This window comes from Convolutriloba macropyga, chromosome 8, assembly GCF_964194025.1.
Source record: "Convolutriloba macropyga chromosome 8, txConMacr16.3, whole genome shotgun sequence".
In the NCBI taxonomy this organism is placed as follows: domain Eukaryota; kingdom Metazoa; phylum Xenacoelomorpha; order Acoela; family Convolutidae; genus Convolutriloba; species Convolutriloba macropyga.
This window is the reverse complement of record NC_134475.1, coordinates 23,596,276-23,613,082: the sequence shown is the minus strand read 5'-3', so window position 1 is coordinate 23,613,082 and position 16,807 is coordinate 23,596,276. Positions and strand designations below refer to the sequence as shown.

General features: G+C 37.2%; 1 protein-coding gene across 2 annotated transcripts in view; it reads left to right on the top strand.

The window, feature by feature from the left end:
- Nucleotides 1-16,807, top strand: part of LOC142344604 (Golgi-associated PDZ and coiled-coil motif-containing protein-like) — a 55,437-nt gene that overhangs the window by 23,685 nt on the left and 14,945 nt on the right. For both annotated transcript variants that reach the window (XM_075396398.1, XM_075396399.1), the window contains 6 exons: nt 3,806-3,981; nt 4,373-4,500; nt 4,891-4,985; nt 5,356-5,610; nt 5,979-6,079; nt 6,456-6,664. In XM_075396398.1, the coding sequence (XP_075252513.1) occupies nt 3,806-3,981; nt 4,373-4,500; nt 4,891-4,985; nt 5,356-5,610; nt 5,979-6,079; nt 6,456-6,664 (964 nt within the window). The remainder of the gene's footprint in view (nt 1-3,805; nt 3,982-4,372; nt 4,501-4,890; nt 4,986-5,355; nt 5,611-5,978; nt 6,080-6,455; nt 6,665-16,807) is intronic.

Sequence of the window (16,807 nt, the reverse complement as noted above, 5' to 3'; positions counted from 1 at the left end):
TTTGTTTTCATGCGGCATTTTGACATTGATTTTCTGTTTTTTTTTTGATCTGATGTTTTTTTAGAAATGGTTTTCCGAATTCACTCAGAGACCGTTCTGGGTCCAGTTTTTTATTTAGTCAATGAAAATTTATTGAATTGTATGTCAGGACTTGTCCTGCTATGTTTTAAAAATCGCTTTACGATTTGATCACGTTTTTTGTTTTACATAATTGACGATTTTCACTTTTGACTTCTGACTTACTTCACTCACTGTTTGAACTGAATGGATTTTAATTTCTTTCATGCTTTGAGTTACGCAATATAGAGAGTACGGCCAAAATCAAAAGAGTAAAATGAAAAGAGACGGGAGAAACCGATAAATCACGGTCATTAAGTTATTGAGAATTGGGTTATCAAAGTTCATTAGAGTGTTTGCTAGCTGATATCGGTATTAAGCTTTCAGTTTAAAAGCTGAATTAAGTATTGTTTTACTATATAGCTGAAGCTGCGCACCAAATTAGAACTCCTTTTGACATCGAAAAAAAACAAAGATGCATTCAGTTTCTCTTTTCTTTTTGTTTCAATACCGATAAGCATCAAGCTCGTCAACGGCGGCTGTTTCCCGGCAATCTGCCGGCTATGTTTTTTACTTAGCTGTAAGCTGAGCGGAGCTATATTGCGGTGCTCTCGGCTTTTTTCTTTCGTTTTGCATTTGTTCACACAGCAAAGCAGAAAAGGTCAAATTTTCCGATTGACTTCTTCCTCTCACTAACGGCATTTGCGCGCGTGACGTCATTTCATTCTCTTTAGCCAACGTTTTTTAGCTCATTTGCGTGATAAGATTTTGATCATACGTGACTCACCTCACTCAATAGTTTGAATTACTTTAAGGTTAAAGGAACTCATATGCGTATTGAAGGTCCCTGCTGAGCAATGAATTTTAACCAGCTTTATAAGTTCATCGCTGAATGTTATTTACATAGCTTTTTGAGTGGCGTCGATACCTTTTTCAACTTATTTCGGTATCTGCTTCTATCTCTTATACGGCACGCAAGTCTCTTTTTTCCAAGCTTCTCCGGTTATCTGCTGGCTATGTTTTTGTATTTGAATGATATCGCAAGACGCTTCGTTTTTGGCTCATTTTTGGCAGGGGACACTTAACCCAGATTAAGCCAATATTTTACTCTTTTGTTAATACTATCGGAAGTTTATTGGTTGTCAGCAAGATTTTCGATGGTCTGTGCTTTATGCGATTTTGTGATTGACAGATTTTTCGTCTGACGTTATTGAATTTTCGTCCTCAAAAATGAGATAACAGTTAACAACTGGAGGGCGTTAAGTGGCTGAGCAGCTCTCTTAGAGCCTTACTAGTATCTAAGTATGCGATTGACCAAACACATTGACAGTACAGTGAATGATCTCGGGAGCTTGTCAAGCCAAGGGGAAATCCGAGAAAAGAGGTGCGGAATCGCATTCCTGGAAAAGGCCATGCCATTTTGTTTCGAACAGATTTTTGGTACAATAAAATTGTAAAAAAGAGAAATAGTTAATTGCTCTGAAACAAAGTTTGTGTGCATTATTTGTCCGGTGGTCTTTTTTTCTTACTGTATCACTCATAAGTTGAACTTTGCTCATATTCAGGTGTTAATTTAGATCAATGACACAAAAATAAATGAGGTTTATGACTTGAAGTGAGCTAAGAAATTTCAACTTTTGAACATTAGTCGGATTAATTAATATCGGCTCTAGCACAGTGGAACTTTCTGAACGGTGTTTGGTTGGTTTTATGCTGCCGAGATGTTGCAAGTAGTTTTTCAGTGACATTTTTTTAATTGCTCTTGAACGAAGCTCAAAGCAATTGTAGACGTGTGTCTTTTTACGACTCGAAGAAGAGTATTGAGATTCTACAGGTTTTCTTAGCAGAAAGAAAGTTGGTTCATGACTTGAATTTTGACTTCTTTCTGTTCGAGCATTTACCTCCGTTTTTAATTGCTCTTGAACGAAGTTCATAGCAATTATTGCAAACGTGTGTGTCTTTTTTATGCAAATTTTTCGCTTGACAATTTTGCGCTTATCTTCTAGAACCTTCTTTGACTTCTCAAGTGTTTTTTTTGACGCTTTAGTTCTTCATTTTTGAGTGATCTCAATTGCTCCGAAGTAAAGCGTGTTGCTAATATAAAATCGGTTGCAGAATAGCAGAGGTAAGTGATTTGTAACGCAGTGGTTAGTACGTATGGCTGTGGATCTGGAGGTCAGGGGTTGGAATCACGGAGGGAGAGAGGTGTTTTGCACCCATAAAAATTTGGATCTAGGCTACAGCCTCTGAATTAAATTGCCTCGCCTGTCGTTCAAGAGAAATTCTTCCGACGTTTGGAGGTTTGTTTGATTGTTGACTTGTTTTCGAACATTGGACTTCAAGTAGCTTCGTTTGTAATGTACAGTAATTATGAACTGCTGGTTGTGTTCAAGGTGAAGAGGTCATTTTGAGATTTTTTGTTCCTATATAAGTCACCCCTAATTATCTAATCTACACCGCACAACCCTTTGTCGGCATTTTTAAAACACTTCAAATGTGGTTTGTTGGGCTACTTCTGTTTTTTTTTCTCTTGTCTATTTTGATGCTCTGATTTCGGCAAGGTTTGGTTAGAGATTATAATGCACGACGATTCGAGTCGTTTCCGGTATTCTGCCGGCTATGTTTTTAATGCAAAATTTTTGCTCGACAATTTTGACTTTTGGAGTGACTTTTACGCCCTTGACTTTTTGCGTTTCGCGTGATGTAAAATTTTCTCTCAATCACAATTTCAAATAGCTGAACTCAATTGGCAGCAATTTAATACTAAAAGTCAAATGAAAAGTGCGCCGAAACTGGTGCCATTTTTTACTTTAAATCTTAATAGTGGTATATGTTAACCTCTAATGTGGTTATTTGAAGCCCACTATTGAACTTCTTAGTCCCATTTAAGCTCCCTCCCTTCCCTCATTGTTGGCATGATCATCAATCGCATCTCAATTGGGATAATCTCATTCAAGTTTCGAAATTAAGACAGATAGCACAAAGGCAGATTTGATTATATTTTTGTAGCAATTAAAGAATTCAATAATTTTCTCTGAATTTGTTACACTTAGTATTCCAAGGTCGTATTTAATTGCTCGCAACCAAGTTTGTACTAATTAATTGCTCTCAAACGAATTTTGCAGCTATCATATCAATTCGAGGGTCCTTTTTATGAGATTTTTCGCGTGACCGATTTTTCGTCTGACTTTTAAATTTTCGTCTTCAAAAACGGGATGAACAGGTAATCCCCGGAGGGCATTGAGTTCTCGAAGAGCCTTACGGCTCTCTAGTCTCTAAGTATCCGATTCACCGAAGCAGTTAAGGAGATAAATTCATGATATGAAGGATGGTTCTAAGAGTAAGACCCCCGCCTCACGTCACCCCCACCCTTTGACATGTTACACCCGTTTTCCCAGCGCGCTCGAACCCCCGCCCCGAAACTGCTGAGATCACCCCCTCCCCACACACGCACATGTACACACACCCCTCTGAACTCCCTTCAACCCAAAATGGACTCCCTTCAACCCACTCCCTTCAACCCAACCCCCCCCCCCCCCCCTCCACCCAAATGGGTCTGGGAGTCGTCTGACGCTGGTCTGTGGTTTATTTTTTACTGCTTGTAACGACCGTGCGGTAATATTAATTTTCCGAGAGGAAACTGAAATAACTTCCATTACAATATTTCTCTAAATTGCCCTTTTATCCTTTTTTCAGTTTATCAGGCTTTTGTGGCTGTTTTTACTTCTGTTAACCAAGATGTTTTTAGGAAGGAGAAATGGACAAATTCGCAGGTGACAAGATGCGTGAATGTCGTCTTGCAGCTGAGCTGGATCAGGTTAAAGTGGAGAACAGCAGCCTGAGACAATCGTTGTACAGCTTACAGAGTGAAGTTTTTGGGGCTAGATTGGCGGCTAAGTACTTGGACAAGGAATTGGCCGGGAGGTGAGTAGACTTTTGATCTACTGAAAACAAATAATCAGAGTACGCTCTTGTGAGTTCCTGAATAAAATCTAAGGTTGGTAAAACTGTTTTCTACGTAAAAGTTACGTGACATTGAAGTCGCAGAGAAAATCTGATGTTAATCGAGAACTGCGAAGTGGTTCGAAATGTAAGCCAAATTTTTGACGTCACAAGTCATGTCCGTTAGCGCGAGTCATTTAACTTAGCGTGAAACACCAACTTGCAAGTTTGAAATCTGGCACTATTTATGAGAAAATCTGGCATTATTGAATCGAACTGTAGAGATCTGGCATATAAAAACTTAGGTATCTGGAATGCGTTTTTGAACTTACTGCTCCAGACTTTGGAAATGACTTCTTTAGCATGTTTACAGAATCCAGCAGATTCAGCTTCTGGGGCGTGATCTGCGTGGGAGTGAACATGATAAACTGTGGAATCAGTTGGAGGCTGAGATCCACCTGCACAGACACAAGACGGTCATCAGGGCATGCAGAGGTCGAGGTAAAGATATGAACACGAACTCAGATATTTAGTACCTCAATCACTCTGCTTTAAAATTGATTTCTTTGTGACACATATAATTGTCACCAAATAAATGTCAACAAGAAGGTGTTCTTTTATCACACTCAGGACTTTATGGTCAGATGTCAGTTAGTTCTCGGAAAAATCACACGACTCGATGTTCGTGCTCATGCATTTTGTATCAATAATTTTGCAGTTCCTAAAGAATTCAAAGTTGTCCATATTGAAGTTATATTCAATCTTTAACAAAGTATGAACCGAACCTTTGACTTTTTCGTTTATGAGAATGATCAAGTGAAGGCTGATCTATTGCAAGTCCCTAATAATTATGTACTCCAATCATAGTAAAATATAGTTCTTATATTTCAGGCTCTTCCATAAGTGCAGGTGGCTCAGGTGCCAGTGGGGGACAAACTGCTGCTAATGGGGTTTTGGACAATAACTTGCCCAGACCACAAGACTATGTAGGGAGACACTTTATAAAGATGGGCGGAAAGTCACTGAGTGGATTTTAAGAAAATCATGGCAATTCATAAAATGTATTTTAAGAGATTAATATCTGCAGCAAAATGACATTTAAGTATCTCCCATAAGTTATCATTTGAAAAGCTCTTTTTCACTCCAAGCGTTGATCTCAAGTGAAGTTAGTTTAAAGTGTTACTGATTGCTAACTTAAATGTTAGCGTTATGTTATGGACGGGCTGGAAATTATATCAATGTTGATCTTGAATCTGTACGCTTAATTAGATGTGATATTGTAGTCTACACAATTGGAAAAAGGTTATTTTGTTAAAAAGATTTGCTAGCCGCTTTATGAGTAACGCAATTTTGCAGACCATGGACAAGAAGAGACGTGGGATTGGAGACATCAGAGTGGTGAAATTGCGTCGCGAGCCGACAGAGGGACTGGGGATCTCGATCACTGGTGGAAAAGAGCACGGAGTCCCCATTCTCATCTCGGAGATCCACGCCAACTTGCCTGCCGAGAGGTGCAATCAGCTGTTTGTGGGTGATGCTATTCTGTCTGTCAATGGCATCAACTTGCGAGATGCAAAGCATAATGATGCTGTCAATGTCTTGTCCAGACAGGTAATTAATTCACTCTCTAGTTGCTCTCAAATGATTCGAAGCGGCTACGTGGATGTAATTGATCGTCTTGAACGATGAGAGTTGTTGCTCAGATGAAGATTTTTGTGTGATTTTTGCGAGAAAGTAGATTCATTTGTTAATTTTAATCAGCTGTGAATTATAATGAAATCTTTATTTGACCTTTGTTCCCCCTCCCAAATCTGCGAAGAAAACAAATGGTATTTTTTCTTGTTTGTGTTTGCTGTTAAAGGGAGTTAGTTCTGTCGTACGATGTTTCTTCAAATCTCACAGGATGCAATGGTTTATCAAAGGTTTTGTCATTTTCTTGAGCAATTTGGGCACTCGTCGACAAATAGTTGCTTCTTTAGACTGGAGATCTGACGTTTGAAGTGGTGTTCGTGTCACCCGAGGACTCCGATGACGAAGACGAGCACTCCAGTGTTAATTACTACGACACAGACAAAGACAGGTTTAATATCCTGATTTTTAAAACAAAAAATTAGTTTGTCTCTTAGCTTGAAAACCATAGTGGCTGCATTACTAAGGCATAATCCAAGCTATATTAGCTGCTCCTGAAATTAGTTTAAGGATACGCCATATTCTAGGGCGACTTTTTGAATGGAGACTATATTGCTACTTGTACCTAGATTGCTACTTAACAGATTTTTCATTTAATGGCATAATAGAGTTCAATTCGCAGAAACGTACTCGTAGAAATTTACTCAAGATAGTTACTTAGTAGGATAGATACTTAGTAGATACTTAGATAGATAGAGTAGTAGGACACCATGCCTATTTTACCATGCAATAATAATGCGTACACCATACAATGGAAATCTGCTTAGGATTCTCTACCCAGCGAGTCTAAGTGCGACATCCCCGTCTGTGAACGGAGCATCATCTGCTGCTAATGAAGGCCACAGAATCAATGACAGCAACCCCAGCTCTCCAATGTCTGTCACTGTTTCCAGGTCTGTGAACGCTCAAGGGGCAAGTGGGAGTTCACGAGAGCCCCAGAGAAATCAGAGCCTGGACTCGTGCTCTTCGACTGGAGGTTGGTAGAAATTTTTAATAGCCACGGGCAGTCGCTCAAAGGCTATAATTTAGGCGCTCTCCTTTTTAATTGCTCTCGGACGAAGTTTGAACCAATTATTGTGAACGTGTTGGTCTTCTTTATGCAAAATTTTGCTTGATCGTTTTGACTTTTCGAGTGACTTTTTTACGCCCCTGACGTTTTTGTCAGCATTTTGTGTTCCAAGTGTCAGCAGCTGATCTAAACTGGCGGAAGTTCACTGCTAAAAGTCAAATGAAACGTGCGCTAAAATTGGCGCTAGTTTTTAATAGCCGCACAGCGATAGCTGGGGCTATTATTGGCCTTCTCTTGGTTTTACGACTCGAAGAGGAGTATTGGTTTTCTTAAGGTTTTTTTTTTACCGGAAGTACTATTCGTTCAGACGCTGTTTTGACCTAAAAGCGAAAGTGAGAAAAATTGCCGTGTGAACTAATTTTTTCTGAGCGAGAGAAGTTTTTTGATCATGCGCTGCGTTTAGTGAATGACTTTTGTGACGTTGTCAAAAAATTCGTTAATATGAATACTTATCGAGCATGATATTTAAACAGAATATTCTTTATTTACATAGAAGCAAGCCTCACCAAATTGTTTGTTTTAAATTCATAAAAGTGAAAGAGATTGTAAAGTTAAGTTACTTGCTAATTTCAACACTATTGAGAATTAATTAAAACGATTAAGTGAAAATCTTTACTTACTCAACATTTAGAGATACTGTACTGAAATATAGAATCCATTGCATCCAAAGTACAGCCATCCACCAACATCAGCCTAAACTTGATAGTAATTAATTTTCTACGCATGCAATTATCTATAATACACATTAATAGCAATACCAACCTCGTACCAAAACAGTTTTATCGTGGTATTGGATATGGTGACAGAAACGGACACCAACAGCTGAGAAGAAGGTCCAGCTGAAAAAGATCACAGGCAGTATCTTGTGTTACAATGTCAGCATCTTAACCCTACTAAGCAAAGAAGAAGAAAAAACTGGATTTTACTTGCTCAAAGCCAAAGACGCAGCAGAAGGGCTCAATCCCATTTACAACTTAGTGCTCAAGAATCACCACAACACTTCAAGGGTTCGTTAACAATTCTACTTTTGCAGTGAATTTATAAAATGTCCTATCTTAAACTTGATGAGCGCTCAGTCAATTTTGATCAATTGATATCATTTATCGTGAAAACAGAAATGTTTGAAACCATGAATGGAGAGATTAAAGATAAATTTTATGGTGCTTTTAAAAGTAATTATCACTTTCATCAACTGTGTCACTAAAGTTCAGTTCAAAAACTAAAGGGGCTCAATTTTTCAGAGTAATTTCAAATTTTGACACTTTTTGGGATAATTCCGAAGGAATTTTGACAAAGCACATAACTTTTGTTTCAATCACTTGCATTTTGCACACTAACACGTCTTTTGACTTCAATAGTTAATCATAATAATAATAATAATTATAAAAATGGCTCAACCAAATATAACTTTGAAACCGTACTCAGGTACAGAAAAAGAAAGTTTCCGTGAATTTGAAAGATTGTTGAGAAGCATAATAGGAGTTGCAGGAATTGCAGCTGGTCAACAGGCTAATTTTATGTCATTACATCTTAGAGACTCAGCATTAAGATATTTTCAAACACTTGACGACGCTACAAGAGCAGACATTAATTTAAGTCTAACAGCACTGAGAAATCACTTTTGTAACCCCCAATTGCAGGAACTATATGTCATTAAGTTAGAAAGTTTGAGATTCGATCAAAAAACTGATACACCAGAAAATTTCTTAGTAACACTTCAAAATATGGCAGTGAGAGCATATCCTGACCCAACACCAAACCCGGTAGCAGCAGCTGACCCTGCGTTAGATGCAGGAGCAGAGAGAGCAAGAATAGATCGTGAAAATGCTGTAAATGCACAAAATTTACTTTTTGCACAAACTGAACGTGGTAATCAGATTAAGAGACTTTTTGTGAAATGTATGCCAAGTTGGTTAAGAGCAAAGTTACTTGAACAACCAGATAACGCAACAGTAGATGATTTGTGTCTTTTTGCCAGAAAACAACTGACAATTCATAACTTATGTAAAACAGACGAATATGCAGATGGAGCATTCAGTGAAATGAGTAACACAGTATCAGAGAACTTAGTAAATGCACTTTCAAAACTTACACAGACAAGTGAGGCTATGGAAAATAAAGTAAATGAACTTTCAAAACAGTTTGAAGAACAAAAATTACAACATCAACAACAGGAACAAGTTTTGAGTCAGCAAGGTATGAATGCTCAAGAAAATTATTACCAAGAACAGGGAGACTTCAGAGGAAGTTATAGAGGCCGCAACCGCGGTGGTTTTGGATTTAGAGGACGAAACAGAGGACGAAATAATTACCGAGGTAATAATAATAACAGAGGTAATTGGAGAGGACGAGGATATTATAATAACAACAAAAATTATCCTCGGAACAATAACTTTTCGCAGCAACTTTTCCCTGCATATGCAAATCAACAAGCAGCAGGTCAAGTTTCACCTCAAGCACCACCTGCACAAGCATCTAGTTCTAATGCTCAGCCTGCCACTGTTCAAATAACACCTCCCGCTCCCCCTGGTCATATTGAAACAGTTCAATATTCTAGTGTAACATGTTTCATTTGTGGCTATCCAAACCACACTGCAGCAACATGCTCTCTGCGAGGCAGAGGAGGCAGACGCGGCGGTGGTAGTTTCCCATTCAATAGGAAACCAAAAAACTAAACGAGCCACAAGTTCCACAAAAGTCCTCCAAAAATTTAGATTTTTCTACTAATCATGTAACTGACAATGTATTTGATTTTGATACTAGTAGTTTAGAAACGGAAAATGATTTATGTGCCGTTATCCCTTTGGAGGGAGAATTCCTTTCTTATGTTAATATTCTCTTTGATAATAAAATTCGACGAAAAGCTTTAATAGATACTGGTTCTTGCGCAAATGCAATCCCAGAAAATCTTTTAGAGCAACTACAAAATTCCAATGCAAAATTTGAGTTCACATCACCATCTTTCAAAAATGTAAAATTGGCTTCAGGTGCGCCAATTAACATCTCAAAGGCCGTAAAAATTACTTTTGATATCACAAATCATGAATTTACAGACACTTTTCTCGTTTTGCCAACAATGAACTCAGTTATTATTGGAAATCCTTTTTTCAAGAAAAATTTTATTTGGATTTGCCCCGCTTTCAATCTTTTGAAACTTCCAAATTTGACTGTCCAGCTTAATGAAATTAAGCCAAAAGGTAAATCAAAATTTTACCTGAAAAAACTTAAGAAAATACCCATTTTTCTTAACAAAAAGCATGCCCTACCCCCAAATTCACACCAAATTTTAGAGTGTTCACTCAAGGATAACTCTGAAAGTTTTTCCGAATGTAGTGGAGTTGTTATCCCTAATGACGAATTTGAACAATCTACAGAGATTGCCTTAACATCATCTCTGAGTACAGCTGAAAAAGACGGAAAATTGTATATATCAGCAATTAACATCACAGATCACTATGTACATCTTAAAGCTAACACACTTGTTGCATCTTTTGAAATTCTGAGCCAAGCTCAAGCAGAAAAACTTATCAGTATCGATCCGCAACTGATAGCGTTGGCTAAGCAACGTGATCCTGATGACATTGAAAATGGTCTTAATCAGCTTATTCAAATAGAATGTTCAAATGATGAGTCCAAAAAACGCCCTGGACCTGAGTATGAGAAACTCTGGTTCCCAACCCCTGAAACTTGTCCCAATCCTCATTTACTCCCACCCTTACAACGTGAAATTTTCGACCAAATCCAACATTTTCAAGGTCTTGAAAAAATTGACCCCAAAGTTAATGAAGTTCACAAGCAAACATTCTTAGCAAATTTCAAATGGGAAAAATCTGTTTTGTCAAATGACCAAAAGGTCGAGGTCCAAAATTTGTTGACAGAGTTTTCTGACATTTTCGCCAAACATCGTTTCGACGTAGGTTACAATACCGAGTTGAAAATCAAACTTACACCCGAGCATAACTCGCCTGTTTATGTACAAAGTCCACAAACACCCATACATTTGCGAAATGAACTGATTGTCGAACTAGCACTCATGCACTATTATGGTTTGATTACAACCTTGTCACATTCAAAATACAGTAGTCCAGTATTTGCTCAACGAAAAGCATCCGGTAGATTGAGAATTTTAATTGATCTAAGACGAATAAACCATCTGTTAAGAAATGACTATATAAACACGAACTTTCCAATTTCAAATATGAGCGATGCATCGAACCATTTCGCAGGAAAGAAATTGTTTAATAAACTTGATTGTTCGCAAGCATACCATTGTGTGCAAATGGCAGATGACCTTTCGGTTCAACTTTTGGCATTTAATTTTGCTTCTCGTACTTACGCATATAAATGTCTAGCTCAAGGTCTTAGCAAATCTGTCACAGGTTTTAGTTCATTCATCAGACATTACTTAGACCCATGCTTAGCAGCAAATATATGTACTCAGTATATGGATGACATAGGAAGTGCAGTCGATAGTTTTCATGAGTTGATTCCTAACCTAAGGAAAATATTTGAGTGTGTGAGAAAATCAGGTTTAAAACTATCACCAAGCAAATGTGAATTTGGTGTTCAGGAAATAACCTTCTTAGGAAAAGTCATTACTCCAAAAGGAATTCAACCTGAGAAAGAAAGAATTGCAAAATTCCTTAGTAAATTGACAATGCCTAAAACGGTTAAGCAAGTGAAAAGACTTGTCGGTTTTCTACAATTTTGGCGAGATTTCATACCAAACCTAGGTGAAAAACTTTTACCGTTTTACAAACTTTTGCGAAAAAATGTAGAACACTACATCACTGATGATCATAAAAAAAGTTTGAAAACTTTGACAGATGACCTAGTAAAAGCAACAGAGCTTACCCTTAGACTGGCGAAGCCAGGAATGCAATATGTTTTGTTATGTGACGCCAGTTATTATGGCGCAGGTTTTGTCCTAATGATTGAGGACTATGTCAAGGACCAAAAAGCCAAAGAACGAAAAACTTATGCACCAGTTGCTTTTGGTACAAAATTGTTCAATGAAGCTCAATTGAAATTTTCAACTTATTACAAAGAATTTTTGGGTCTGTACTTTGCACTAGACCATTTTTCGCATTTTATTTGGGGAACTGAAAAACCAGTTATTATCCTGACAGATAACAAAAGTTTGGTACAATTTTTCCAATCAAAAACAATTCCCCCATCTTTATGGAATCTTCTTGATCGATTACTTTCTTTCAACCTAGTCATTGCTCACATCCCAGGCAGAGCTAACTATGCCGCAGATTTTTTGTCACGTATTCAAACTGATCCTGACCAAGCGATTGAATTGAAATTAACTGATCATATTCCAGTCAAGGAAATTGAAATTGAAACGATGGCAAAAACACCTGATGTTTTAATGAACGCTGTAGAAGATTTTGATCACTTGTTCAAAGTAATACTTGATGAAAACGTTATCAACCAACTCAAGCAAACAGGCATTCCAAATGCTATTCTTGAACAAATTCAACAATCAAATCAAGTTACTGAAAATGAAGAAATTTCAGGTTTTGTCAGATTTTTGTTGAAAAATACCGAAATTAACGCAGTTTTAATGCCAGATCCGGCAGACAAACTTAATGATTTGCATGACAGAATGACACCTCTTAATCTCTTAGATGAACAAATGAAAGATGAGACAATAAGAGAGGTAATTAAGTGGAAAAAAGAAGGTCAACCTGTTGATTTAAATTACCAAAGTTTTGAATTGAAAAAGTATGCAAAACAGTTCCAAAGACTTATTTTGAAGGATGAAATTTTGTATCGACAATTTTTTGATCATGCTGGAAAAGTTGCAAATCTCCAGTACTGTTTACCAAAACATTTGTGGAAAGAAACAGTGTATAGATTGCATAATTCGCCAATAGCAGGTCATATAGGCATACAAAGGACAATAAATGAGTTCAGAAATAGATTTTATTTTCCAGGTTTCACAGAGTATTTTGTCCAAATGATTAAAAATTGCCTAACCTGTATCCAGCAGAAAAGCATTTCAAACAAGTCTTTACGACCATTTTTGCAACCAGTTTCATCCCTTCAATCATATCCAGGTGACATGATGCAAATTGATATTGTAGGATCATTTCAGTCTCCACTTTACAAATATGTCCTAACCGGTATTGACGTTTTTTCAAAGTATCTTTTTGCCGTTCCACTCACAACTGTCAACGCACAAAAACTTGCACATGAACTTTCATCAATATTTTTCGAACACAGCTATATTCCAAAAACTATAGTGTCTGATCTTGGAACAAGCCTAGTTTCTGAGTTAATGCATGAACTTGCATCATTGTTAGAGGTGAAAATAAAGCATGCTAGTTTGAAACACGCACAAAGTGTAGGTGTAGTTGAAAGAGCTCATGGAGCGTTGAAACGTATCTTAAAGCTTAACACCAATCATCAATGGTCAAATTGGCACAAATACGTACCATTGGCAGCCTACATTCATAACACCCCATACTACTCATCAATAGGTTGTACACCAACTGCAATTTTTCATGGCAGAGAGCCAATCAAACCTCTTGATTTGAGATTTAGCAACACAGCCATAAAAAGACTTGATCCAAAGTCTGATTTTGTAATAGAGTTGCAAGATGCCATGCAGCAAAAGTTCGCTGAAACAAAATCTAGGCTCATTCACAGCTATCACCAATATCGAAAATATTATGATGAAAAAGCGTTAGCACATCCACTCAAGTTGCATTCCTATTGTTTGATTTTGAATCCTAAGTTGACGAATCAGAATGATTTTGGAAGTAAGTCCATGAATGTTTGGTTACCATTGTATAGAGTCGAAAAAGTGCTCACTGATTCCAATTATTTGATTCGAAAAGCAGGTACCTATTTTACCCAATGTATTCATCGCATAAGACTCAGAGCATATAGTCCGAGTGAACCTCCGATAGATCTCGAAAACATAGATCAAGAAAAGTTCATTCCAGACCCAGTCTTAGGAAAGTACAGACAAGAGCCTGCGTTATTTGATAATGAGATTCCAAAATTGTTGGAACACACATTCATGACGGATGTACCAGAGCAAGCAGAACAGGAAGAAGATGATGCGCAACTGACAACCGCAATTCAATTTCAAGTTGCAATACCACCTGTTCCACCAGCTCCAGTTTTGCCTCCACCAGTTGTTCCACCTGCAATGCCTCCAGTCCCTCCACCACCAGCTCCAGCAGCACCAGCGGATCATGCTGAACCAGGCGGTGGCCCTCACCTTGAATTTCCTGACCCAGTTAACGATGAGAATGAATCAGACGAGCCAGATATAATAGATCAGGAAATTCTAGATGAAGAACTGGAGCCAATAACAGACGAGGAAAATGATAATGATGCCATTCCGGATGCTGATGATCAACCATTCGCTGAATTTCCACAGACATTTGAGACCAGACAGCCTCAGATGCCAACAATCCATGATAAGATTCGACCAACATTTGAAGTCGACAATACACCGGAACAGCGAGAACCACGTCCTACTAGGATACCAATGCCCAATACGGCAGAAACTCCTATAGCAGCGACACGCCGGAAAACAGTTACCTTTCATCCTGAAACGAAGCACACCACTTCTCCCACGACAAGCAAACTCGGAATACGGGATGGAAAGTTATATTTTAAAAATCCAAATGAAAAACGGTCAATAATTATTCAGTCATGTCGTGACAATACTGCCCGCTTAGCTTTTGGAAAACCGCCATCTAGAGCAACAAAACACGATATTAAGCGAAGCGAAGAAGCCCACAATCAATTACTCAATACAACACCTCAGTCTTCAAGTTCTCCATCTACTTCACAAGCTTTACCAAAACAGCCTTCACCTTTGTTAGATTTAGTAGTAGGTGCTAAGAGACGCACGAGACAGAAAAAAGAAAAGGCAGAGTTACAGAAGCAATCTGGAATGAAAGCCTTAGTAGATGATAGTCTGAAGATTTTCTTCAGCCGAGAAAACTTAGAAAACTCAAAGTTCTCTGTTGCCGACACTGTTTCAAAATCAAATCCAAATTCCTTTTTCCAAAAATTGGACTTCAATATCCCCCCGTACAATCTAGAAAATCAGGACCTAGATATAGGTTCATTGCTAACCATTTCTGACGTATCAAACAATCGGTTTATCTATAGTCTTGTAACAAAAGAAACCGATGCCCACAAACCATCATACTTATCATTACAAAAGTGTCTTCAGAACCTTAAAAAGCATTGTGAAAACTACAACATCACTGATTTAGCAATCGCACAACTAGATTGCAAGCCACAGCAACTTTCATGGCCAGAAGTTCTTAATTTAATCCGAAATGTGTTCAACAATTTTAACTTAAACTTATATGTTCATGTAAAATAAAAAGAAAAAAAATATTACAAAAAAAAATATATATAATAAATAATTAAAATAAATAGAAAAATCATTAAAACTATTACTTTATTTTATTAATTAAACACACTATATATTCACTTACTATTAATTCTTAGTTTTAACCCTTATTTAACCTTCAATTCTTTAATTTATAATTGATGTTTTATTCTCATTGCTTTACTTAATTTAATAGCAGTTTTAATGTATAAGTACCCGGATTTAACATTTCTTTTTACCCTGACGTATACAGGATAATATTAATAGTAGTTAGCTTTATTCCTATAGTCCCCCTAGTTTATAGAACTCCCACATGTATGTGCTTTGCCCTTAGAAATCTTTTACAAAAATTTTTGCTATAATTGACCTATTTCAAAAATTGTACCCCGACTAAAAGTCCCACCCTACAAAGGAGGGAACAAACCCTCTCACTCCTAGAATCAGCATTGAAAATGGCGAATGAAAAAATTTATTTTGAACATCAAAACTCAAAAGAACTCAACGTAAAAATTGAGCAAGAATTTCATGTCAAATTAGAGCCAAAAAATTCAAATTTCTAGAGAAACTAAGGCCTATATTAAAAATCTGTGGGGGCCTTTGGTACCTAGCAGATCATCCTCTATCGAATGGTGTACCTCTGAAGCCTCTACGGAAAAAAATTTTCAAGGTCACCCGCATATGCGAACTTTTTAAAAATTTTTGAATTTCCTTAAATTTTTTCCCCAAATTGACCTTAATCAAATTCAAATTCCCCAAAACGCAGCTCATAAAGTTTCATCAACCTAGTAAACTGTTTGTATTCAAAAAATTTATTCGTTCAGCTGAAATTTAAGTTAATTTTTCTATGAAGAATTGATGAAAATTCTATGAAATTTTGTTTGAACATCATTATGAGTCACTTTTTTATAACATCACTCCTGAGGAATTTAGCAGCACGTGGCTGCAGCTCACCCTCGGCTTTTCGAGCATCAAACTCACCCTCATTGCTAAATTATTTATAAAAGAGTGAGAAATCTATATTTTTGACCAATTTCAAGTTTTGCTGTCGAAAAAATGTAAATTAACCTTTTACAGGGAAACTGTAAGAGTGGCTCGCAGTGAAAACCTCTTGAATTCTTTAACAGTGCACTATGTAAAAGAATTGCCGGCCCATTTCCATTCTTTAACTCACAGTGTCGATAAACACTCCACATCCCTTCATTTTTATAAATCCAAAAGACATTTATTTCGCACTTCAGCACCCATGCAAGTCCAAGAATCTGCCACAAAAAAAAAATGATTTTGCCCTGGAAAACTACATTTTTTCCACCTAATTTGCATATTAGAAATAAAGGCAGTAAAAATGTACCCATGATTCTGACACTGGCCAAGATGTATTTTTATATTCGAACACATCGAAAGGATTTGGGATATAATTCATCTCTTTTGTACAAAATTTGATAAAGTCAGGTCGCAACATCATGTCCGCAGTGCGAGATCTCAATTTGTTACACTCACCATTCTCTAAAAATCCATTTTTTATTTTTGATATTCATTTACATACCATTAAATTCAAAAAAAAAAATGCATGACCTGATTTTTTGCCAGTTATCAAATAATAGACCGAAGAAAATACACAATTCCCAGATGTTTCCGAAATATGAGGCTGCACAATTGGAAGCGCCGGTTCACATAATTCC